The 27,404-nt window shown below is 42.7% G+C and overlaps 1 protein-coding gene and 1 pseudogene across 1 annotated transcript in view; both read right to left on the reverse strand.

Annotated features, from left to right (window-relative positions):
• The window catches only part of LOC147020331 (phosphatidylinositol 3,4,5-trisphosphate-dependent Rac exchanger 2 protein-like), a 134,802-nt gene that overhangs the window by 98,603 nt on the left and 8,795 nt on the right, over nucleotides 1–27,404 (reverse strand). The window contains exon 2 of the mRNA XM_085895632.1: nucleotides 1,697–1,768. Within this exon, the coding sequence (XP_085751758.1) occupies nucleotides 1,697–1,768 (72 nt within the window). The remainder of the gene's footprint in view (nucleotides 1–1,696; nucleotides 1,769–27,404) is intronic.
• LOC147020332 (uncharacterized) lies at nucleotides 20,036–25,578 on the reverse strand (annotated as a pseudogene).

The raw sequence follows: 27,404 nt of genomic DNA on the forward strand, positions 1-27,404 counted from the left end.
CACATGGAACATGTCTTTCAATCCCGACAAATCTCACACTCTCACTATGTCTTTCCGAAAGGACCTTTTAGAACCCCCCCCTCCACTTTCTCAACAATCCTCTGGAAGAAGTCCTTTCTTTCAAGCTTCTGGATCTCACTATCTGCCATGACCTTTCCTGGGAAATCCAAATTTCAAACCTCACCTCCAAAGCCAGTCGCCGACTGGGAATCCTCTGTCGTGCAAAGTCCTTCCTCGGCCCACCTGTGCTCCTGACCACTGACAAAGCTTTTGTTCGCTGCCTGATGGAGTACTGCTCTCCCCTCTGGGCTGGTGCTACCGCCTCTCACCTTTCTCGGCTTCACGCTGTGGAAACCAAGGCTTTTCGGATCATTGGCATCTCCCGCAATGAAGCTGTCTTTGGGCCTCTCACTCCATCACCGCAGGTTGGTCAGTGGTCTTTCTGTCTTCTACCGTCTCCTCTCCAGCCTTGCCCCCCTTGCTCTCTCTGCGATTTGTCCCCACCACATTTCTGCAGGGCGCTTAAGGTCCGCCAACAACCCCCTTCTGGTAAAACTACCAAAATCACGAATCACTGCTCACCTTCACTCTTTCATTCTTCTTTTTTCCCGCCTTTGGAATAAACTCCCTCACTCTATTCAATCCCATTCTTCCCTCCAAGCCTTCAAAACAGCTGTTCACCACCACCTCTTATCATCCCCCATCCAATCCTCAATCTTTTCTACCCCCAATAATCCACCCAAGCCCACCTCCTTCAAATTCCCTGCTTTCCTTCCTGAAAGTACTGTAATGTCCATCTTCTATTCCCCATGTTCCCCGTCCCATCCCTCTCCCTTCCACAGATCTCCTAATGTCTCTGTTCCCCACTGTTTTGTCATTCCCACTCTCACCACTCTTGTCTCATGCACCCCTTGCTGTGCGTTGTGTGTTAGCTCTCTCACGCGCCTCGACAAGGTATACAAAAAAAACCCCAAAAAAACGGGTTAGCAACATCAGGAAAGGTCAGCACCTCTGAATAGTGCTGATTTTATTCACCGATCCATCCCTTCCTGCTGTTTGGTTTGTGGTTTTTCCTGAAAGAACCACATGCGAAAGGCATTCAAAATGTTATAAGAACCACATATGTACTAACAAGAACATGAGAGATTCCAACAAAAGGTACGAGATGTGTATCTAAAATAATCAATTCATATATATATATATATATATATATATATATATATATATATATATATATATATATATATATATATATATATATATTTTTTTTTTTTTTCGTGTTTCTTGGTCGATTGGGATTATCTTGTTCTGAGTACATATTGAATGGCACCAGTGATGCCAATAAATCAAATTCAATAAAGGAGCTCTTAACATGTGATGTTTACGCATGCTGTTTGGATCAATTCTCAATCGGATAGATGGCGGCTACAGCACTCGTGTTTTTGCATAGCAAAGCTGTCAAGCAAAAATCTTTATTTCTTCTCGTCATTGACAGTGATCTAAAGCTTGTCAAGGAGCTTGTACATACATCACCTGGAGGACAAGGACATTAGGTTATTTTTAATTAAAGAGATGAACACACAATATGGGATTTGAAACTGTTATCCCAACTAAGTGCTCAGAGCGGAGCAGCAAGCAGGCTAATATACCTTGACGCACCATGTTTTTTTTTGGCTTCGGTGGTGGGATGTCTCACCTGTGCTGTTTCCTCAGTGATGTTCTTGTCCACTTTAAGAATGGCGTTGTGTCTCATTCTCTCCAGAAAGGTCTACAAGAGGTATAAAGGAATGTTAGGTTAGCAGGTGGAAATATGCTCGAACCCGATAAGCAGTCCACAGCACGGTGGCTAGATTATTCACAGGAAAGGGCAAAATCAAATCGGTTATGATAAACCAGTGGCTGTAGCTCAATAAACCATTATGTGCTTTGTCCCAGGAAGAGTGCCTGCACAAAACTAGGACTGAGAATTCCATTAAGTTTGCGATTATTGATTCAATATTTCACTTTTACAAGGAGCAACCTGAAAATGGCAATTGCATGGATTTGGGTCGAAGGGCACTTTGCAGTGCAGGAAGCAGGGTGTCATGCAAGAAGCATTAGTGTGATGTAATCAGTGCTTATGTACATGCTGGATGTTGTACAAAATATATTAACAACCTACAAGAAAACTTGGTGGAGCACATGCCTCAGCCACGCAATGCCTGATTCAGTGGAACATATCCGGCCCAATACACATTTTTGAAATATAATGCTTCATATCATTTTGGCCCCATCTCTCAATGATGAAGAATCACTTTAAGAATTAAAAAAATTCTCGTATCCAGATCCAAATCCGAATCTTCACCAAAATGGAATAAATTTGTCCTCATCACACACCCAACTGTCCACCAAATTTCATTCAAATCCGTTCAGAACATTTTGAGATATTTGTGATAAATATCATTTTTGGCAATATCTCTCAATGGTGAAGAATCACTTTAAAAATATCATATCAGGATCTTCATGAAAATCTAATCAGTTCGTCCTTGTCACACACCCAACCTGCCCACCAAACTTCATCCGAATCCATCCACAACTTTTTGAGATATCCTGCACACAAACAAACAAATGAAATTGCTCGTTGAGCAAGGAATTGCTGGAATAACTTTGTCATATCTCCATGATCTCTGAAAAAACAAAAACCTGGAAATCAATTTGGTTCTTATACTGTTTCATGGTGGTTATAAGTCGATAATGCTACTGTTTCATGAGTTATAGCACTTAGTTTGGTCATGATCATAACTTGGAAGTCAATCGGACTTGAAATGGCGTTTTTAATCACAATTTGAAAGTTTCGATCGGACCCCCCTGACATTCGACACCCGACCGCTAAGAAGGGTGTTGGTGTGACACCCCAAGGAGACATATGGTTGGATGCAGTATTGGAAGATGCACATTTTGGATTTGGTTTGAAGTTGATATGACCATTTTAGCGGACGTTATTGAGAAAATAAGAATTTCGGTTTTTTGGTGACTTTGACATTTGACCTAGATTCACCAAAAATGACAAGTGTCTAAGTTCGACCATGGCCAACATCTGTACCCAGTTTGGTCATAATCGCTGAAACGGTGTGGCTGCTCCAGGGTAAGCAAACACACAAACAAACAGACAGACAGACACACAGAATGACACACACAACCGACCAACATAATTGCCGAAATCCGAAGGATTCTGGCAATTAACAAACAGACAAATGAAATTGCTCGTTGAGCAAGGAATTGCTGGAATAACTTTGTCATATCTCCATGATCTTTGAAAAAACAAAAACCTGGAAATCAATTTGGTTCTTACAAGTCGATAGTGCGACAATTTAATGAGTTATAGCACTTAGTTTGGTCATGATCATAACTTGGAAGTCAATCGGACTTGAAATGGCATTTTTATCTCAATTTTAAATTTTTGACCGGACCCCCCTGACATTCAACCCCCGACCGCTAAGAAGAGTGTTGGTGTGACACCTCAATGAGATATATGGTTGGATGCAGAATTGGAAGATGCACATTTTGGAACTGGTTTGAAGTCGATACGACCATTCTCGCAGACGTTATTGCGAAAATAAGAATTTCGGTTTTTCAGTGACCTTGACCTTGACCTTTGACCGAGATTCACCCAAAACGACAAGTGTCGAAGTTGGACCATGGCTGACCAGTTTGGTCATGATCGCTGAAACGGTGTGGCTGATACAGGGTAAACAAACACAAACAAACAGACAGACAGACAGACAGACAGACACTCAGAATGACACACACAACCAACATAATTGCCGAAATCTGAAGGATTCTGGCAATTAACAAGAAAAAGACATCGTGCAGAGCACGATACTTGCAAAATCCTCCCCCTCTCCAAAGATTCCCATGGATACATGAAATCGTCCACTTCATTAACATTAAAATTGACAATCTTAATCAAAACTCAGGTCAATCGGATGAAAATTGGTAATTTTTCAGATTGAAATTCATGATTTTAGAAGTTTGACCTTGAGTTGACCTTTGACCTTTTGACCTCAAAAAGTTAGTTTCCAAATTCAATGATGTACTGTGAATTTTCTGCTTAATATTCAGGTTAATCAGCTGAAAATTGATGATTTTTCAGATGAAATTTGATGATTTTAGAAGTTTGACCTTGCGTTGACCTTTGACCTTTTGACGTCAAACATAGTTGCTTTCCCAATTCAGTGATAGACCATGAAAATCCTGTTAAACTTTCAAGATAATAGGATGTAAATTAATAATTTTGAGTTGAAAATTGATGATTTTAGAAGTTTAACCTTGAGTTGACCTTTGAACTTATGATTTCAAAAACAGTTGATTTTTCAATTCAGTGATGCAATATGCAAATCCCTTCAAATTTCAAGTCAATCCGATGAAAAATGACGATTTTAGAAATTGGACCCTTGACCTTTGACCTCAAAATCAATAGGTTTCTCAGATGAAACTACCTCTCCAACTTGGTGAACTTTCGTGAAGATCAGATTTAAATTGTGACCTGCAGGCGATTGACAGACAAACAAACAAGAAGAAGACGTCGTGCAGAGCACGATACTTACAAAATCCATAAAACAAATTTGACCTGAAAAATAATTGGTGGTTGAATTCAGTGACCTGATACGCATATTCCCTTCAAATTTCAAGTCAATGAGATGAAAATTGAGGATTTTAGAAATACCCCCTTCGTTGTTGACTTTGGGCCTGTGTTAACCTTTTCGTTTATGTTGACCTAAAAATAATTTGTTGATTCCATTCAGTGATGTTAAATATAAATTCTCTTCAAATTTTAAGTCAATCGAATGAAAAATGAGGATTTTAGAAAAACCACCTAAGTTGTTGACCTTTGGCCTATGTTGATCTTTTGACCTCAAAAACAATAAACTTCTTCTTTATGACAAACTCTACCATGTGGTGAAGTTTTGTGAATATCAGTTTGAAATTACAACCTGTAGGCGACAAACACAGACAGACAAGCAGACAGACAGACAGAATAACAAAATCGACTAACCAATACACTTGAAAATTTTCGATTTTGCAAATAACAAACAGACAAACAGACAGAATAACAAGAAGACGTCATGCAGAGCACGATACTTGCAAAATCCATAAAACAAATTTGATCTCAAAAATAATTGGTGGTTTAAATCAGTGACCTGAAATATAAATTCTCTTCAAATTTCAAGTCAACGAGATGAAAATTGAGGATTTTAGAACTTTCAACAACACCTTAGTTGTTGACCTTGGGCCTATGCTGACCTTTTGGTCCATGTTGACCTCAAAAATAATTGGCTCGTTGAATTCAGTGACCTGAAATATAAATCCTCTTCAAATTTCAGGTCAATTGGATGAAAATTTAGGAATTTAGAAATCTCACCTAAGTTGTTGACCTTTGGCCTATGTTATCTTTTGACCTTTTGACCTCAAAAACAATAGGCTTCTTCCTTATGACAAACTCTACCACGTGGTGGTTTCTTGAATATCGGTTGAAAATTGTGACTTGTAGGTGACAAACAGGTAGACACAGACAAACAAACAAACAAACAGACAAGCAGAATAACAAAATCGACGAACCAATATACTTGAAAAATCTTCGATATCGCAAGTAACCAACAAACAAATAAACCAATGTCACCCGCAGGGTGACCCATATCTTGCCAAAAGGTGATCACGTGTGACTTCTTTAAGGTCACACTGAGGTGAACAGAGCTGCTATCCACCAGGAGCGACTCCTTGAGGAATATCTGCCTACGAGAGATTCCGATGAGAATCGTTCTACAGAGTAACCATGAAAAATATGCTTTTGCCTCATAACGTCACCAAATGACGTCATAATGTCTCAAGCTTGACATATCTAGAAAGCACTCATCGAGGTGTTCAATTTGAGGTACTCCACGATATGGTTCCTCAAACTTGAAAATTTGACCTTGGGGTCAAAAATGTTTGACCTGAGGCGCTAACCATGAAGATCAAGGCCAATCGCCACCAACAATTAATGAACTGAGCGCCAGACCATGAACTATATTCCCATGAAGTTTGAAGACGATCCGATCAAAATTACTCAAAAAATAAGGGTTTCGTCGACTCCCCTGATTTGCGACAAAGTGACCTTGACCTTTGACCTTGACCTTCAAAATTTTGTGCGCTGAAAGGGACCTCTATAGGCCTCTGATATGCGAAGTTACAAAAATTTCCAATGATAACTGTGCTCTGCAGAATTTTTTATACGTGATTACAGACAAAAAAAACAACATACAAGCTGACCAACATATTTTGCAAAAACTTCGTTTTGGCAAGATAACAAACATACAGACAGGGTGAAAACATAACCTCCTTCCACCTTCGGTGACGGAGGTAACTAGTGTCCTGATATCAACACAATACACCGCGTGATTCAGGGGTGTCAAAGCCAATTAGTGTGTCGAAACCAAAGTGTGAGCATGCTCCGACTTGTAAATGGTGACGTTAGTCTTTGACCACTGTGAGTCTCGTTGGTATGGGTATCCATACAGAACCCACAATGTGTTTGCTCTGTCAGATGGAGTAAGAAAGCATTTTGTATACAAACAAAAACATCTGAGGCTTTAGGTGAGTCTGCCACAACTATGGCTGTCTCTGACATCAACGCACAAACTGTTAAACAGGACCATTTTCAATGTGAGCAAGGCTTTCAGGCTCGGGACCACAAAGGTATGAATTTATCGTACTGTACTTGATGTTTTGCTTTGCTTTACACACATACAAATTTATTTTCGGCTTCGCTGATTAAAACAGAGTGGTGGTGCAAGACACACACACACACACACACACACGCACGCACGCACGCACACACACCGGTCCGTTTGTTAAGTATGCTGAATATTTTTCCATTTCAAACTTCGTACTTGACCATCAGTCAGAGATGGTCAGAGCCCTCTGATGTGAATACTCAGGATACAGAACTTGTAACCAGGAGCGAGGAGGTTACACGGATTGAGTGGCGGCCTGAGAAGGGGGAATCTTGTCCCCATCTTTCTGCATGGGACGTCTTGTCCTCCTTACTCTAACCCTGTTCTCTGCTAATGCATTGCATAGGTGGATACAATGATGCACTGAACATATTTAATCAGGACAGAGGAGGCTATACAGGGACAGGGGGAGGCATGTTTCCCAACCTTTCTCGATTTTAAATCCCCCAAACTTACACTTTCAGTCACTGCTCAGTATTTTTTGCACCAACAACAAAATTTTGAAACGAAAATTTACTCAACTTATTGTGCAATACCAGCTCCAGTTTTCCGCACGACATGAACTTCCTTCTCTCATTTCTTTATTTGCTACAAGACCAAAGGCCATTAATGCAAGAAGAGAGAATTAGGGCACACTACAAATAAATAAATAAATAAATAAATAAATAAAGGAAGCAAATTAAATTCGAGATTACAAGAAATTACAAGGAAATTTTTTGTACATGAGGAGGCCATTCGGCCCATCATGCCTGCGCCACACCAATACCAGAGTTTAATAAATCCGTCAATACGTCAAAGCTAATCGATAAGTTGAATTAAATTCACAAATCGCTACATTTTGCTCATTCCATGAGATGTTCGCTACTGTACATGTTCCTCGCATGTTCTAAAACCAAATATAAATAAATAAAAGCAATTCCTTTCATGCCATGAGGCACATCGGGCTACCAAGGCAGTTTAATTGGCGAAGGTGCACAATCTTGGATGGGGAACCACTCTGACACAACACTCAAATGGCTTAATTTCCCAGTAAGTTGTGACTCATTTTGCCAACTTTGAAACGGATGACCGGCTGAGTCAACTCTCTTGGTGTTAATGAGCAGCATGACGGGCTTGAACCGAGGACGGTAAGATCCCAAGCCAACAACGTTATCCATTAAGCCAGCACCAGGATCATATAAAACCAAATGATCTTGCATTATTCCCACCACCATGGGTCATAACAAGGCCTCACACCCAATAACTGCCAGGTTCCTAAGGGAAGGAGTTTCAATGTTAGTTGGCAATGCATTAAAAACAACATGCAACTTGTACAGTCCAGCTGTCTGGCTGTCAACATTGTAGCAGCAAAAAGAGGAAGCAGACAGGCATTGTGGAACTAAAACAGCCATCATTAATACAATCTGGCCTGTGGACCTCTTGTGCACTTTTTTCTCCAGCTTAAGGAAAACCCCGATTATATCATAATCTTGGTGTGAGTGTTAACATTACTGCTTGTTACCTTTACAAATGTCAGGTTTGACCATCCGGTTCGTGTAAGACATGGGATGAAAGCTATCCCTGACCGACCCCACAAGAATGTGGGAGTTATCGAGGCCTTTAAAGACGTAGTACTGGAAGAAGTAATGGCCAGGGCACACGACATTGTCGACCGATTGACTGATTGCAAACGACCGACGCAATAATTCAGCAACGGTATAGTTATGGAACATGACAGGCACATGGCAGAGAGGACACATTGAGTTCCAGTCGACAGTGGCAGAAATAAAAACGCTTCAGTTCCAAACTGTCATCGTCATTGGTTTTTCTGGCAGTCAATCGATCGGGGTACACGAGCGGGTGGAGGTGTAATGTACCAAAAGATCAGTCCACAGCACGCACACACGCACACACACACACACACACACACACACACACACACACACACACGCACACACACACACACACACACGCACACACACACACACACACACACACACACACACACACACACACACACACACTTACACACACACACACACACACACACACACACACACACAGACACACACACGCACACACACACACAAGGACACACGCACACACACACACACGCACACACACACACACGCACACACACACACGCGCACGCACACACGCACACACGCACACACGCACACACACACACACACACACACACACACACACACGCACACACACACACACACACGCACACACACACACACACGCACACACACACACGCACGCACGCACGCACATTCCATTATTTCAAGACAGAAAGGAGAGGAAGGAAGTCTGCGAGGAGATAGGCGTAAAAGAGGGAAGGAAGGGATATTAGAGCATAATCGTGTTCATAATATATGGATTCCTTCATCTATGTCCTGACTGAGTGTGTTTTGGCCTCTCCCAATTGGTCTGCCATCTAAATTGACATTATTGGCCAATCCACAGCCAGCAAATCGGTTTCATCTGTCATTACCGTTGCAACGTGCTACAAAACTGTTCGGTCTGTTGTCCAACTTTGGTTGTTATATTGTGCCCCGAGCCATAAAAGATGGATCATTCAGCAAACAAATGTTCAAAAACATGCATCAAACATTACCGTTCTCGACATGCCGGGTGTTGGCTTAGTGGTTAGGGTGGTTGGCTTGGGACCTTAGGGGCCTGAGTTTGAGCCTCTGTTGGAAATCAATTAACACCAGGTGGGGTTGACTCAGCCTGTCATCGTTCTGAGGTCAGTGAAATGAATACCTGTGTGCTGGTAATAGTGGCACAGCATCAGTGGCACAGCTGTGCCCTCAACCAATGACACTACCTGCAGCCTTGTGCTGCATTTGAAGGAGAGGAGGGGGCCCCTACATGGTTTTTTTTCCATTCATTTGTAATTTCCCTCTTGCAGGTAATATAAACAAACCCACAACATTCCCCATATACCAAAACTCAACAAGACTCAAAATCATAGTTTGACACCAGGAAGGCATTTCCCAGAGAGAAACATCCTGCAAAACAGGTACGTCCAGATGTGGAATTCAAGCAACAATGCAGTTCGAAGCACAATGAGACCGGAGAAGTTCAAGATAAGAAACGGATTGGAAGACCAAAGAAACTACAACACAGATGAGCAATACTTAAAGGTCCCCTGACACGCAAAAGTACTGAGATTTCATTTATATATGTCCTATAGGAGTTTTTCATCGTGATTTTAGATCTGACAATGTTTTTTTCACAATACTCATTCTGTAAAATGTAAAATTAAAAAAACAAACATCTTCGGGAACGCCCCTAAAAATTCTCCTGAAAGGGGCGTAACCCACATGACGTCATATACATATGTCAAAGGCTGCACGTTAATTACTCGGGTTGGTGGTCTACGTGATTGTATTGGCTTCCTGTGTGTTTCCACATTCGATTGGTCGACTCAATCGCTTCATTCATTTCTGCTTTAAAAAAATCAAACATTTGGTTTCGAATAATGGATGGCATGGACTTTCACTTGTCTGGTAACGACAGTGAGTGTGAGAGAAATGAAGGATTTTGGTCTGAATCAGATGGAGAATTGTCGGATAACGTAGTCGCGGGAGGTGAAGTTCAGGCAGCTGGAAATGAAATACGGCCTTAGCAGTTCGAGCCCGAAGCAGGACAAGCAGAGGAAAATGGCGATGAAATTCCTGGAATTCATGATGATCGGGAGGACATCGAAGGAAGACTCAGAAATAACAACTGGTTAAACTAAATCGTCTTCGTAATTCAATAATGTAAATTCGACTTGCATACTGCTCGATATCAGAAATATTTTAGTGAGGTGACGTGACCAACGCAGCACAGTGGGCATGTTGCTCCGTGGCGAATGAATCACAAACAAGGCCGGCGCATGTCATCGGCCGTATCTCTCCGCGCATTGAACGAAGCAATCTCGCTGTTCGGATACGATGAAAACTTGTGTGCAGAACACACCTTGTGACACAATTGTCTCGAGTCGTCCGATAAATCTGATGTTCTGTTGCATTTTTATTTATTTTATTCCTACTGTTGTAATGTAGCACCAGTAGAAAACAATAAGCCTGGTGTTGGCTCATGCTAGGTTCCCACTGTCGTGTGATCCGTTACGAACGCCACGATTGGCCATTCGTAGCTGATCATGGAATTTCTCTGAAAGCTGTTCCCACTATCATGATGCGTGGCACGATTGAAATCGTGGTCTCACAGAGCGTGATGTTTGTCTTGTCTAAGATCGATCCCGATTACCACGACTAGGAAGCACGATTAGATGCGATCTGTCGCGCTTTGTTATGATGCAATACGATCTGATACGATGATCCCGATTGACAATTGATCGTGTTAATCATAGATAAATTTTGAACCCTTCAAAAACTTTCTACGATTAACACGATTGCCACGACTGACCTCAAGATCTGATAAGATCTGATAGGATCACCACGATTTCAATAGTGACACGCATCGTGATAGTGGGAACCGAGCATTAGTGGTGAGGGTGGCAGCTTGGGATCCTAGGGTCCTGAGTTCAAGCCTCGTTGGCTGCTGAATTAAAATACACCAGGAGGTTGACTCAGCCTGTCATCCTTCCGAGGTCGGCAAAATGAGCACCCGTGTACTGGTAAGGGGGACACTGCATCAGCGGCATAGCCACGTCCCAACCAATGATGTAACCAGCAGCCACAGGCTGCACTCAATAGAGAGAGTAGAAAATAATGAAGAAAAGAGAGTAATAAAAGAAAGCTACAGCACGTCAGATTTATCGGCCTAGTCGGACGGACGACGGATTTATCGGCCTAGTCGGACGGACGACGGATTTATCGGCCTAGTCGGACGTACGGCGGATTTATCGGCCTAGTCGGACGTACGGCGGATTTATCGGACTAGTCTGGAGCATTAGAGAGTGAGAGAGGAAGAGGTGTTCGATTAGAGAGAAGAAAAGAGGTGGCCGAAAGCTTGATGGTGGTGAATCGATCCACAAACTGGCTTCAGGAAATGACGGAAGCGCTACTGGAGGCTTTACTTAAGCACAAGAGACACAATACATTGTACAGTATAGTTAGTTGCATGATGTGTGTTGTTGAAGTACTTTTATGTTTAATTACATAATTACACCATAAAGTGTATTTATAATCCATCCATACACCCATTGGGACCATACTCTGTGCAGAGCGCTGGTGCTGCCGAAGCAGACTCCTTGGCTATTGGGCAGAATCCTGGACGGGTCGCCACTCCGACACACGATGGCCCTCCAGCAAGATGGCAATCATTTTGCCGACCTCAGAAGGATGACAGGCAGAGTCAACCCCACCTGGTATTAATTCGACAGCCGAGTGGGGGTTGAACTCAGGATCATAGGATCCCAAGCCCACCACCCTAACAGCCAACACCAGGCATATATATATATAGATATATATATATATATATATATATATATATATATATATATATATATATATATATATATATATATATATTCCATCGATTATAAATAGTGTATAATTGTTAAGAATCCCTCTATTTGGGAAAGACCTGGGACCACAAGGTAAAGCGGGACTCTCTCAAGTCGAAAGAGGCTCCACACGTCCCGATACGATGCAGGATTGACGAGTTATGGACCCGGTAACGCACCACATTCAATCCATTTATTACGTACGCAGTTGACATTTTTCTTTGGGGTCGCTGTCGGCATCAATTGAATTGGGATCTAAATAACCTAAACACGAAGTAATAAATGTTCGCACCATGAAAGTACCACTACATTAACAGCACGGACCAACAACTCTTTCAGCTGCACCTGCAGTACCTGCACCAGAACACACCTTTACATCGGGCCAGATATCATGTGTTGGATTGTCAGTTCGATGGAGCTTATAAATAAGTTATTGAAAACATATTGTTGTGGAAATGACTCCTGGAGCATCAAAGATCCTCTGTGTAATTCTAGTTATTCCTTCGTACATGTTTCAGATGAGGGTTTCCATGAAGAACTCCATTTGGAACCTCAAAGGTTGGTGTTTAAGGACGGGGGAGTGCTTCCTTGAGTTTAAGGATAAACTTAAGGAATATTCGAATATGCGATGATCCTCAAATTAAGGATGTCCTTAAGGGGAAACTTCAGGAAATATCCTCAAATCTTTCCTGAAGGATGATTTATGCAACTGGACCAAGTTGCTTAAGAAGCCTGGTGTTGGCGCAGTGGTTAGGGCAGCGGCTTGGGATCCAAAAGGTCCTGAGTTCAAGCCCCGTTGAGCCACTGAATTAATACACCAGGGGGTTGACTCAACCTGTCATCCTTCCGAGGTCGGCGAAATGAGTACCAGTGTACTGGGCCGGTGTATACCCCGGTTAAAATAGGTGTACCATATCCCTGTGTCGTAAGAGGCGACCAGGGTTGCGTCAGGAAGGGCATCCGGCGTAAAACATGTGCCAAATCACAATGCGGATCATACGGATGATCTGCTGTGGCGACCCCTAACGGGAGCAGCCAAAAGAAGAAGAAGAAGAAGAGACCAAGTTGCTTAAGAAATATAAAATATTCATTTTCTGAACTTACACAAGAACTGGTACAGACATCAGGAGTTCAACTTGACTCATCTACTGTCAGAAGGTCTCTAATCAAATGTGGTCTCCATGGGCGAGTTGCTGTCAAAAAGCCCTTTCTGTGTAAAGGTACCAAAGCCAAGAGATTGAAATATTCCCAAATAACATCAGAGTTTGGATGCTAATCAGTAGGGAAAGGTACTTTGGAGTGATGGGTCAAAGTTTGAAAATTTTGAAACAAAGAGAAGACAGTTTGTCGGTCGAAGGGTATAAGGATATGTGTCGACAGCCTACTGTGAAGCATGATGGAGGCTCTGTTTGGGTTTGGGGATGTGTTGCTTCAGTGTTGGTGGTATGGTGAGAATTGAAGGATCAATGAATGCTGACAAGTACAAACAGATCCCTATCCACCACGGTATCCCATCAGGAAGGAGGCTAATTGGCGATAACTTTGTTTTCTAGCACAACAACAACCACAAACACACCGCAAATGTCATTAAAACATATTTACAAAGAAAAGTAAAGGCAGGAACTCAACTACTAGAATGACCCCCCTCAAGGTCCTGATCTTAACATCACAGAAGTTGTCTGGGATTCTTTGGACAGGAAGAAAAACAAAAACAACCAAAATCACATGATGATTATGGGAAACATTGCAGAATGCATGAGACAACCTTCCAATGGAATTTCTCCAGAAATTTCAAGAATGCATTCCATAACGGATATCTGTTGTTTTGCATGAATATGTGATCACACCGAATCTGGAAATTTAATTCATTAATATCATAAAATACAATTAATTTCAGTTTCTTTTATAAAACATGATTAATATAGCACTTTTTATTTATCAAATATGGCAATGTGACAATAAAAAGGTTTTTGTTCAAGGTGGCATAAGACTTTTGCACAGTGCAGTAGGTGCACAGTACGGTTTAATTTGATGCCTGGAGAGCTATTCTAAAAAACAATGTTCAGCAGCACTGGAAACACTTGGATCAGTTCATTCCGACCACATACAAGATGTACACAAATGCAGGTAAGACAGGGCAGAATCACACAAAAGCAGTCAGGACAAGATGGTCAGCTCCTCAAAGAAAGATGGATTTGGCAGCTGTTCCAGGGTAAAGTTATATTGAGCGAAGAAAAGATTAAGGAATGTGCTTAAAGTGTAAATCCATTGAGTACAACGAAAATAATTATGATAAGGCGCTCAACATCGAATACCCTCATCTCCGCTGTATACATCGTGAATCGCCTGCCTAGCCAGCCATTCCGAATCAACCATTTCGTTGGAGTGCTTGCTTGAATGCTTAAGCCACTTGGCGAACGCTCTACAATCTGTTTGGTAATGGCTGACGACTCCTTTGAGCTCCCAAGGTTAATCACGACAAAATTTTTATAGGATCACTTTTTTTTTTTTTTCAACGCCATACACCTTACTTGGAGTTTTAAAGTCATTTTTTTCACAATTCATAATTTATGGACACACGAGCCACCACCTGTCGTGGGGAAGGGGTGGGAGTCTGGAGGGAGGAGATGGGGTGGGGTGGCAGGAGGGAGGGAGGGGAAGGGATGGGATAAGGGATGGGGGAGGGATGGGAGGGAAAGAAAGGGAGGAGAAGGGGTGGAATGGGGGTCTGCAGGAAGGATGCAGTGGGAGAAAACAGGGGGAAGGGGTGAGATAAGGGAATAGAAGGGAGAGGAAGGGGTGGAGTGGTATTCCGGAGGGAGGAAGAGGGTGGGTGGGAGGAGGTTTGAGGAGCGAGATGAAGGATTAGGGTTCAGACAAAGACCTTTTATAATGACATGGGTTTAAGCCCTGCTTGAGAGAATGCCACATAGTTATTTGGGCTGTGTATAAGTTAACCGAAGTTGATTTTCACAAGGCCCGTGATGCCTTCTGACTCAAAATCCTTTCAGCTGGCACTGTGGTCTTTTTACAATGAAGTGAAAACTTATAGGGAGGACACTGCGATCAGGAATATGAAAGCTCTGAAGATGTCTTTGACTTCATGTAGCAGGCAGCACCAACATGGAGAACATGTGATTTTCTCGAAGTAGAAATTGTGGGTAGAGTCAGGTGAACTGTCCAACCATTGGGTGGAAGTCGTGGAACAGAATGTTGCAGACAGACATAGACACATGGACGAACAAGTGTTATTATTTGGATGAGCAGGGACCCGTGTAAATTTGACGTAATGTAAAATGTGACTTCAAGTCCTCAACTCCCCTCCCCCTCACAAACCCAAAGTCCTGACTCCCCCCACCACTCCCAACCGTAAGGTGTCAATCCACTCCCCACTCCAAATCCACTCCTCACCCATCATGGTCATCTATCCAACTCACAATCCCATGAGATATGCAGAAAAGATATGTGACCATGAGCAGCCCTTTGCCATCAGGGTTGCCTGTCCAACTCAATCAAAAAATCAATTAAGTTCAATTTTATTCAATCGAGACAAAGACATGACAAAAGTCTGAAGACTTAAAAATCGTTTTTAATTCAAAAATAAATTACAAAGATATGCTATTATTATAAAATACACTTGATAAATTATAAAACCCTTACTGGTACATTCAAAGCACACAGCCCCCATGCTAAAAAAAAAATAAAAAAACAATCCTCCAGTGAGCGACATTGCCGTGCAGCACATGGAGATGGAATTGGGAGGGAATAGTGCACAATAATTGATTGATTAATTGTGTAATTGCAATAAATAAATAATAATCGTAAAATAATTAATTTCTTAATCAGATGACTGACAGCATACCGAAACCATCAGTTTCATCCGAATCTGTAACTTTTTGAAAATTAAGTAATTAATCGAAAAATTAAATTAATTACTTCATCAATCAATAAATCAAAAATACCCTTTATAGCCAAATCACTTGTTCAGTGTCGTATCCAAATATCAGCTTCCTTGCTCAAAAGGTGTCTGAGATATTGCCAGGACGAGAAATAAAATAAATAAGTAATTAATAAATCGATAATAATTACGTAATTAATCAATTAATTGATTAATCAAAAAATAAAAACTACCTTTTTTGCCAAATCACAACTATACTTTTGTCCCCAAATTTCAGTTTCCTTGCTCAAAGGATGGCTGAGATATTGCCCGGACAAACAAACAAAAAGATGTCGTGCAGAGCACGATACTTACAAAATCCATAAAATAAATTTGACCTCAATAATAATTGGTGGTTGAATTAAATGACCAAATATGCAACTCCTCTTCAAATGTGTAATGTTGTAATGTCCTCCTTCATTACATTAATTGTAATGTCCATCTTATCCTCTTTATCTCTTTGCTGATGACTCCACCCTCTGCCGTACCATCGGTCATCCCTCAGACCGGCAAGCAGCAGCTTCTTCACTCACTGCAGATCTGGGTAAAATCACAAACTGGTCCAACACATGGAACATGTCTTTCGATCCGGACAAATCTCACTCTTGCTATGTCTCTCCGAAAGGACCGTTGAGAAACCCCCCCATCCACTTTCTCAACAATCCTCTGGAAGAAGTCCTTTCTTTCAAGCTTCTGGGTCTCACTATCTGGCATGATCTTTCCTGGGAAAGCCACATTTCAAACCTCGACTTCAAAGCCAGTCGCCGACTGGGAATCCTCCATCGTGCAAAGTCCTTCCTCGGCCCACCTGAGCTCCTGACCACTTACAAAGCTTTCGTCCGCAGCCTGATGGAGTACTGCTCTCCCCTCTGGGCTGGTGCTCCTGCCTTTCTTTTCAAATCTTTTCAAATCAAACCACCTTTCTCGGCTTCACGCTGTGGAAACCAAGGTATTTCGGATCATTGGTATCTCCTGGGATGAGGCTGAGTCATTGGGCCTCTCACTCTCTCACCGCAGGCTGGTCGGTGGTCTTTCTGTCTTCTACTGTCTCCTCTACAGCCTCGCCCCCCCCCCCCTGCTCTCTCTCTCTGCTATTTGTCCCCACCACATTTCCGCAGGGTGCTCAAGGTCCGCCAACAACCCCCTACTGGTAAAACTACCAAAATCATGAATCACTGCTCACCTTCAGTCTTTCATTCCTCTTTTTTCCCACCTTTGGAATAAACTCCCTCACTCTATTCAATCCCATTCTTCCCTCCAGGCCTTCAAAACAGCTGTTCACCACCACCTCTTATCATCCCCCATCCAAATCTTCGATCTTTTCTACCCCCGATAATCCACCCAAGCCCACCTCCTTCAAATTCCCTGCTTTCCTTCCTGAAAGTCCCTGTAATGTCCATCTTGTATTCCCCATGTTCCCCACCCATCCCTCTCCATTCCACAGATCTCCTGTCTCTGTTCCCCAATGTTTTGTCCTTCCCACTCCCGCCCCTCTTGTCTCATGCCCACCAAGCTGTGCATTGTCTGTTAACTCTCAGACGAGCCAAATTTCATAACCCTACGTGGGATAATGGCTTTTGGAATTGATTTCGTGTGAACGGTACCGATTTTGAAGGTTTTTCGGTTGTTGCTAGGGAAACAAAGCGCCCCTAGCAACCATCACAATTTCCAAAGCACTTGGTCATAAGATGTACCTACCACCCGAGTTTGGTCAAAATCCACCCACGTTTACTACCAATAATGCTGATGAGAAACGAACAGACATCCAAACAAACAAACAAACAGACAGAATTACTGACAATAAGGGTTACCTATTTTGGTGACCCAACAAGCTGGTAGACGACATGGGTGGTCGCTAAACTAAGGTGAATTTGAAATATGTAGATAAGAGAACACAGCAGATGGCATTTTTGCCGTTCGTTGTTCCAAATAGGAACATGACGAGCAACTGTCCATTCATCATTTGTGTTCGATTCCCTAACCCTATGTTAGGGAATCCCAACGCGAACGTTGGTGTGAAAGCATATAGCAATATAATTGCATACTAGTCATACAGTTTTGACGGATAGGGCTGAAATTTTTTGACAAAGAGGTTGATTATAGTGTGCATAAAAGCACGGAAGAAGATTTTTATTTTCGAAAAAAAGATATATAAATACTTTTCTGATTTTTTCAAAAATTTCAAAGTCCCGTTGCTAGGCAACGGTGGCGTCCATAGCAACGGTACTCAAAAGCATACAACTAGATCCTGGTATGAACCTACCAGTCAAGTTTCATCAAAATCAGTTGACTCCTCTGGCCTCCAGAGCTGTCCATTACATACAAACAGACAGACATACAGACAGACAGACGGAAAACCTGAGAATAATGGTAGTCTAGCGACCACCCAATACAGACAAACAGACAGATTAACAAAATTGACTAACCAATATATGTACTTGAAAAATCTTCGATTTTACAAGTAACAAGAAAACAAAAACGGAGTGAAAACTGACTACTACCTTCGTTCGGCGATGACGTCATGCATCGCTTGGATATGGCATTTGGAAGGAGCGGTGTACAAAAACATACTTGATTGAACTAGTTACATGTATATGAATACTACTTAAAGAAGTATTGTCGAGTATAATTGCTAACGCAAAAGCATAATTGGGACAAGAAAATAACAAAGAACAATGGCAATTCAAACAAACAAATGTTGACATTGACAGTACAGCACAGTCAATTAATACGAAGAAAAAATACAATAAAATCACGCAGGAGAGAGAAAGGGAGAGAGAGAGAAAGGCGATTACTATGTAAAAACATACTTAGCTTTCAGGAAACAGTAAGAATGTTCAAACAAAGTATTCAGGACAAATTAATATTTACACAAACCAAGGCTCCTGAACAGGCAGGACGCTCCAATAATTTATAAATCACAGAGAGCCAATGAGTGAGCACAATAACAATGAACCATGAGAGCATTGCAAACATATACGATTTCCTATTGATTGAACAGTTGTGCAAGATATGGGACAGTTGATCGTTTCTATAGTTTAGTTTGGGATTTTGGAAAATGTAGATGATGTGAGTTTCTTCGATCAAGACCGGTGATGTTGGCGATTGGATGGGATTATGTTTCAATGATGACCAGACACAATAAGGGACTTGCCAAAGCAAGTTGGAATTGTGATTCTTCTTTCCGCTAGCAAGTGGAGGGTATAGGCTTAGAGATCAGCATCATGAGATGTCTCAGGTAATGTGATAAAACGGAGGGCTCTTCGCTGTACCTGCTCAATGTTTTGTGACTGCTTCGCACAAACCCACGAGATGTGTGGAAAAGATATGTGACCATGAGCAGGTCATGGCCCGTCGCAGTCACCTGTCCAACTCACAATCTTGTGAGATATGCGGAAAAGATACATGACCATGAGCAGGTCATAGCCCATCATATTCGTCTGTCGAACTCACAATTCCATGAGATATGTGGAAAAGATGTATGACAATAAGCGACCGAAATCAATTATCTTCTTCCTGATGCATATGTGCACGACATTAAAAATAATGACCTTGCACAAATTACTAATGACATGGGTTTGAGTTCTCCTTGAAAGAATGCCACATAGCTATTTGGGTGATGGATTGGTGAACAGCCCACTGCCTTGATCGCTGAGGCCGGTCTTCACAAGGCCCATGACACCTATTGGCTCAAAATCCTTTTAACTGTTGCTGTGGTGGTTTTACAATTAAGGGAAAACTAATCGGGAGAGCATGGCGATTGTGAATATGACAGCTTCGCAACGTCTTTGGCTTCACATCGCAGTAACCACCAACATGGCGGCCATAAGATTTTTCATGAAATAAGAAATCGTGGGTGGAGTCAGGCGAACTGTCCAACCAATGGGTGGAACGGAATTTTAAAGACACACACACACACACACACACACACACACACACACACACACACACACACACACACACACACACACACACACACACACACACACACACACACACACACTATTATTAAGATGTAAATCCAAACTGGGTAATAAGGTATATTCATGTTATATTTGTTATATTCCGTATCCTCTTTTTCACAATGGAGTATCCTTTGTGCGTTTACGCAGGAGTAGACAAAATCCTAGTTTCAAATCCTAGTGGCAAATCCACGACCTCCTCCATGAATTATATCACTGTTTCCTCCACATGCGATGCCTCCAAAATCCATCTTCTAGCTTTATTGGGACTCACATCCAAAATGCTGGCGCTGTTCCATAGAGGAACATGGCCAGCCTTCAGCCCATGTTTGACAATGGCAGATCTCCCTCGGATAGTTACATTTGAATGCCTTGTGATGTTCAATGATATGTTGGCCTTAGGTTCTTCCAGTGTCTCCAACATAATCCACCCCACAACCACAGGGAACTGTGTCTACCACCCCTGCCTGGTCATTCCTGGTTAGATTGTCTGTGACCTTCATCAATGCCTGTCTCATGGTAAATACAGGTTTCAGTTTAGTCTCATACCTGCCGCTTTCAACACTCTGCCAATCCTTTGTGACACACTTGGTACAAAAGGCAGAACACAAAAACCTTTTGGTTGTTGTTGTGATCAAGCCCTGTTTTTTGGGGCCGCCCAGATTGCTTTCCTTTTCAGTAACAATCTGTCAGGGTAGCCGTTGGTCTTCAGGACGCTTTGAAGGTGTTTCACCTCTCTCCACTCATCTTCGATTGCTGAAGGTAGATTGCAAACTATTTCTAGGAGTGTGTATATCACAGCTTGTTTGTGCTTCAGCAGATGGCAAGAGTCAATATCGAGGTAATGGTCAGTGTGAGTGGGCTTCCTGTAAACTGTCACGTTCAAACATCTTTTGGAACCCCCTGTCAAGATGGTGTCCAGGAAAGAGATTGATCCATTCCGTTCCTCCTCATAAGTGAACCTGATGGAACAAAACGTTTTGTTTTTTCCAATAGCCTCATGGATGGTGTTAACCACCTCGATGGGACAGATGACAAATGTGTCGTCCACATAACAATACCACACATTTGGCTGTGCTGTCAGGGATGGGATGGTACCTTCCTCCAATTCCTTATTCCTCCATCACTATATTCGTAACCACAACAGATACAGGAGAGCCCATGATGGTTGGTACCAAATACCTGTTTGTAGAATACCCCGTCAAAAACAAAATAAGTCGAGGAAAGGCAAGTGCTAAGCAGATGACATATGTCTGTGGGGTTTAACATGTCACCAGCTTGTTTCCAGCAATCATCCTTTACTAAGCAATGTCCAGCCACTTCGACCACGAGAAGTATGGAGACGTTGTTGAACAAGGATACCACATCGAAGGATACCATGGTTTTGTATGGTTTGATGGTAAAGTGCTTCACTCTTAAGTGCTGTTGCATATAGCTCGCTCCATTTTTCCCACCAAATGATTGAGAATGTTGGAGAGAAACATGGACAAAGAATAGCATGTACAAGACAATGAGTCGTAGTGGAATTCCTTGCTTGTGTACTTTCGGTAGCCCCTATTCCCTGGGGACAACTCCATTGCTGCTATGTAACTGTTTGGAATGAGTTGCCAAAAGTCAAGTTCAACCTGCATTCCTCATCTGCTGGCATGATTGCTACATCATCTATGCAATGATGTCAATGGATCAACATGTGACAAGGGTTCCCAAAAGAGGTCTGAACATTCCAGTTTACAGGAAATCCACTCACACTGACCGTTACCTGGATTTTGACTCTTGCCATCCTGTGGACCACAAACGAGCTGTGATATACACCCTCCTGAAAAGAGCACGCAACTTACCATCAACAATTTAAGATAAGAGGAGAGAGGTGAAACATCTTCAAAGTGTCCTGAAGGCCAACAGCGAGCATAACAGATTGTTACCGAAAAGGGAAGCAATTTTGGTGGCCGCAAACAACGGGTCGAGATCACAACAACCAAAAGGTTTTTGTGCTCTGCCTTTTGTGTCAGGTATGTTACAAAGCATTGGTAGAATGTTGAAAGAGGCAGGTGTAAGAGTAAAAATCAAACGTGTATTTACCATGAGGCAAGCACTGATGAAGGTCAAGGACAAGCTGACGAGGAATTTCCATGCAGGGATGGAAGACAAGGTTCTCTGTGATTGTGGGACAGAATATGTTGGAGAGAAGGAAACAACCTCAAGCCAACATATCATTATGCCTGGTGTTGGCTTAATTGTTAGGGTGGTAGGCTTTGGATCCTAAGATCCTGATTTCAAATCCCACTTGGCCATTAAAACAATACCAGGTGGGGTTGAGTCAGCCTGTGATCCTTCTGAGTTTGGCACAATGAGTACCAGCTTGCTGGGATGATTGAGCTCTTCGAGTATCCTGTGTCGGAGTGGCGACCCATCTCGGATTGTGCCCACTATCCCAGTAGACTGCTTCAACTGCACCACCGCTCTGTACAGAGAATAGTCCCAATGGATGGTTGGAACATATCACTGGACATTGCAAGGCCTTTAGTTGTAATTCCTATCCGAGATTTGCCATTGCCAAACATGGGCTGAAGGTGTCTATTTTCCCCGACGAGACAGCGTCAGCGTTTTGGATGCAATCCCAATAACGCCAGAAGCTGGATTTTGGAGGCATGGCAAGCAGAGTAAACAGTTACATCACTCACAGAGGAGGTTGTGGATATGCCACTAGTGTTTGGTCCACTCATGCGTAAACACACCAGCGATACTCCATTGTTAAACAGAGGATATGGGATATAACTAATGTAACCTGAATATATCATATTACCAAGATTGGATTTATATTGTTGCATCGTATACATCCCCACACCTACCCTCCTCCACCATCTCTCCAACACTGTGCCACGTTTGTTCTGTTTCTTCAGTCCGTTACAATCAATACTTGTCTGGATTACATCGATACAGCATAATTGGTTTGCACTACAAACAATCACCTCAAGGATGTTTTACACACACACACACACACACACACACACACACACACACACACACACACACACACACACACACACACACACACACACACACACACACACACACACACACACACACACACACACACACACACACACACACACACACACACACACACACACACACACACACACACACACACACACACACACACACACACACACACACACACACACACTGTTTGATTTAATGTAGCACCAGTTGAAAGGCACGTGTTTGAGTTTCTGGACATAGCTTTGATTGGTGGGTCCGGCTTCGCCCACCGCCTTGTTCAGGTTGCTGAAGGGGGTGTATAATTATTTATTCACCCTTTAGAAATGTCAGAGGAGGCACTTTGTTTTGGGTCGAAACGTTGAGTCGTTGTTTGTTCAATACGAGACTTTCGAAATGACATGACATCGGATCTCACCCTTTATAAAGGGAAGAGGAGGAGAACAGAACAAGTATGGATGCAAATGAGGCCATTTGGGCATGCGCGGTGTGTGCGTTTTGGCTCGCTGGGCACTTTAACCTGCCATTGATAGCGTGAAATAAGTAATTCAAATCGTCTTTTAAAAATTATTTTGAAGCATTTGAAAGAAAGAGTGGAAATTTCAAGATGTTTAACCACAATTGTTCTGTTCCGAAATGCAAATCGGACTCATCTATCTATCTATCTATATTCTATATATTACTAAAACTCTTATCTTGTATTTATGTATGTATGTATATGCATGTATGTATGTATGTATGTATAGATGTACATATATGTATATATGTATGTATGTTCCCGAAATACAGCCAAAACGGTACACAATAGCGCAACAATTTCGGCCCACCTTACTCACCATTCACCTGCAGTGTGCAGTGTCAAGTTTCGTTCAAATCGGCAACAAAAAAATTATTTAAAAATCAATTCCCGATTCAGTCAATTTCTCTTCAGGAGAATTTGATCAAATGCAAACAACCTCAGCGGTATAGTTCGCTGAAGCTATCCTTTTGTATTTTTTTCTTGAAATTATTTATTTTAAAAATCTCAAACATTTAGTAAAGACAAAGAACGATTTATTTTTAAGCATAAAATAAACATCGCCATTTTGATCAAATACTTCCGTGTTCATTAATAAATATAATTGTGTTTCGAAGATTACGCACAATAAATTCTTCAAATTTCTTTTCTCCGGTTTTTTTTCACATTCACGCGCAATATCAAGTTTCATTCAAATCGGGCAACAGAAAGAATCATTTAAAAATCAATTCCGGATTCAGTCAAGTACTCTTCGGGATTATTTGATCAAGGCAAACAACCTCAGCGGTATAGTTCGCTGGAGCTATCTTTTCTTTCTTTTTTTTTTTGAAATGTTTTTTTTATCAACCACTGTCACAATGGGCACCCAACGGGTTCACAGGTCGTCTCGTAGAATATAGGAATACGAGAAATATCCGTGGATGAGAGTCGGCTTTGTCCCATTTCCTGTTAATGCAAGTGAGCAGACGCAGTGGATATAACGCACGCACGCACACACGCACGCACACCTTTGGGGGTGGATACTTTCAGACCTAGTAGATCTCCGTTCCATCTCGTGAAACCCAACCACGTGTGGATATGCAGACAACAACAGCAACTTTCATGCACACACATTTACACATACACACACACAGCCTCCCCCTTGGTTTGCTTGGCTCTGAAAACATACCTCTCGCCAAAGAACAAAATCAAAGCCATAAATCAACTAGCAGTTCCAGTGTTGCAATACATTGGAATCGTAAACTGGCCACAAGTACAAATCAGAAAACTAGATATCAGAACAAGAAAACTACCCAATATCCACAAAATGTTCCACTAAAATCAGAGCATCCCGAGAATGTACCTGCCAAAGAAAGAAAGAAAGAGGTGGTGGCTGGATGGAACTAAATCAAGTGCACAGAGGGATGGCTGGAGGATTAGCAGAGTATGTGAAAAGTTCAACAGACGACTGAATACAATTTGTACACAAGCATGAAAACAGTAAGCCAGAAAAGGTATCTCTCACTCACCTTGCAAAAATAAAAATTAAAAACTTCCAAAAACAGGTGCAACTAGAAGATGTCATGCACCAAACCAAAACAGCAACAAATAGAGCCCCAACGATTGCAAAAAGAAAAGAAAAAAAAATACAAGACAAAATATCACAGATCCATCCATTGGGACCTTACTGTGCACAGAGCATTGGTGTTACCAAAGCAGTCTCCTGGGCTAATAGGCACAATCCTGAATGGGTCACCACTCCAACCCAAGATACTTGAATGGCTCAATCAACCCAGCAAGCTGGTACTCATTTTGCCAACCTCAGAAGCATGACAGGGTGAGTCAACGCCACCATTAATTCAACAGCCCAACAGGATTTGAAATCAAGACCTAAGGATCCCAAGCCCTCCACCCTAACCATTAAGCCAACACCAGGCATAATATTGTTGCGAATTCTGGCCCGCCCGGCGTGCGATCGGCCACGCAACTCGAATCGCGACACGTCGCCCACCGGACGGACAATTGAGTCGTGACCCTCCGGGAACTACCGCCCAGAGCCAGTCACGGGTGGGGGTTTAACCTCACCACGATCGTGCCAATTGCCCACCCGCGCAGGATAGGGTTTCTCGCCAACTTCGACCTACCTAATTACCTGCGTGAGTGGTCGACTGGGCGATCGTACCTCGCCGCAGGTCGACTTCGGACACGAACCGCTGAAGCGGTTCGTTCCGTGCTGCAGAGATAACCGAGCGGAGTTATCGTCGACCTCGACGGTTAGGATAATTATTTACCGGGCGTTTTAAACCCACTATCAATCCTTTACGTGATGCAAGATGGAGATTCAATTAAAGGAAAGAGACGAAGCAAAGCGGGAAACAGTTCAACAAGCAATGCACTTTAATACGGACACACACGGAAGCACGTATATACAGCCATACAATCATACAACAAAAGCAAATGCAATAGAAAGAGATACACCGAATAAAAGGGGCAATGTACAGGCACAGACACTTAGGCAGTTCTACATATTGGACACGGCACCACAGCATGCATTCAACCCGAAAAAAAGAAAGCCACCCTCATAGGCAAGGAGGCAGACAGGTCCGTAGACCAAATGTACGTGGATCCCGGAAGATCAGCCAGGTCCACGAGACCGGGAAGGTCTTACCTGCATCCTCGTGACGCGATGGCAGGCAAGCCCCAATGTTCGCGCAGCTGCGCCCCGACTCCGTGCCCCTCGCGTGGTCGGCGAGTCCTCTCCGGCACGCTCCGCGAGAGCTGTTTTGTTGGCACCACGTTTAGGGTGGGGGGAGGAACGGCACCCCCCCCGGCACTATCTCAGCGCGGATGGGGGGGGGAATTGCTGATGCTCAGGGAGAGGGGAATGGCTGGCTGGCTTGGGTCCCGTGATGAGACGAGCGACCCCCACACCGCAACCTTGTTGCCGACTGCCGTCTTCCCTTGACTTGAACTCGACCAGCCGCCTGCAACCGAACCGCGTGAACTCCAACTCCCTCCAACTTTCCAACTTCTTAGTTCCACTCAGCTCCACCAGTTCCACTTATTCCATGTGAGTCGCCTTGCTCTTGCATCTTTATAGGCCCCAGGAGGAGCCCATATGCAAATATTCAGATCAAAACGCGATTGGAGGCGGGGCCACGCCACCCTTTGTTCAGCCATTGGTCGGGCAAAAAGGGGGCGTGAAGCATTCCTGATCCGCTTTTCAGGGCGAAAGGAACGCATTCACAGCCCAAGGCACGACATGTGGTAGAAAGGTGGAGGTGGTGGGAGTTTGGTTGTTGGTGGGCGTCGTTTGAGAATGGTGGTGAAGCGATGTTTGTGGGATGGAGTTGTGGAGGTAAAGAGGCAAAGGTGGTGGTGTTTGCGTTGTTGGGGGATTAATGGTCGAAAATAACAATAGAGAAAGAAAAAATGGCTCACTAAAAGCGTCGCAGCCCGGATGAATCACACATATTCCCTCTATACAACGGGTTTGGGCTAACTACACATGGACTTACCGAGATATCTCACCTGAGGACTCTTTATGGTGTAATGCGAATTTCCACAACCGTAACAATATCACAGATTATACCCCAACAACTGGGAGGAGAAAAAAAATCAGGGAAATATCAGAAAGAGTTGGACAGATTGGGGAAAGAAAAAGGATCACTGGAATGAGTTAGAAGAAGTCAGGTCAATTAGGATGGACAACTAATCATTATAAATGCCGAACAAGGAATAACAAGGAATTCCAATACAGGTGGAGGCCATTCAGCCCATCATGACTGCCCGAACACCACACCAACCCATC

The sequence above is a fragment of the Eptatretus burgeri genome, chromosome 9 (assembly GCF_056783735.1).
Source record: "Eptatretus burgeri isolate ZD-2024b chromosome 9, Ebu_testis_v1, whole genome shotgun sequence".
Lineage (NCBI taxonomy): Eukaryota > Metazoa > Chordata > Myxini > Myxiniformes > Myxinidae > Eptatretus > Eptatretus burgeri.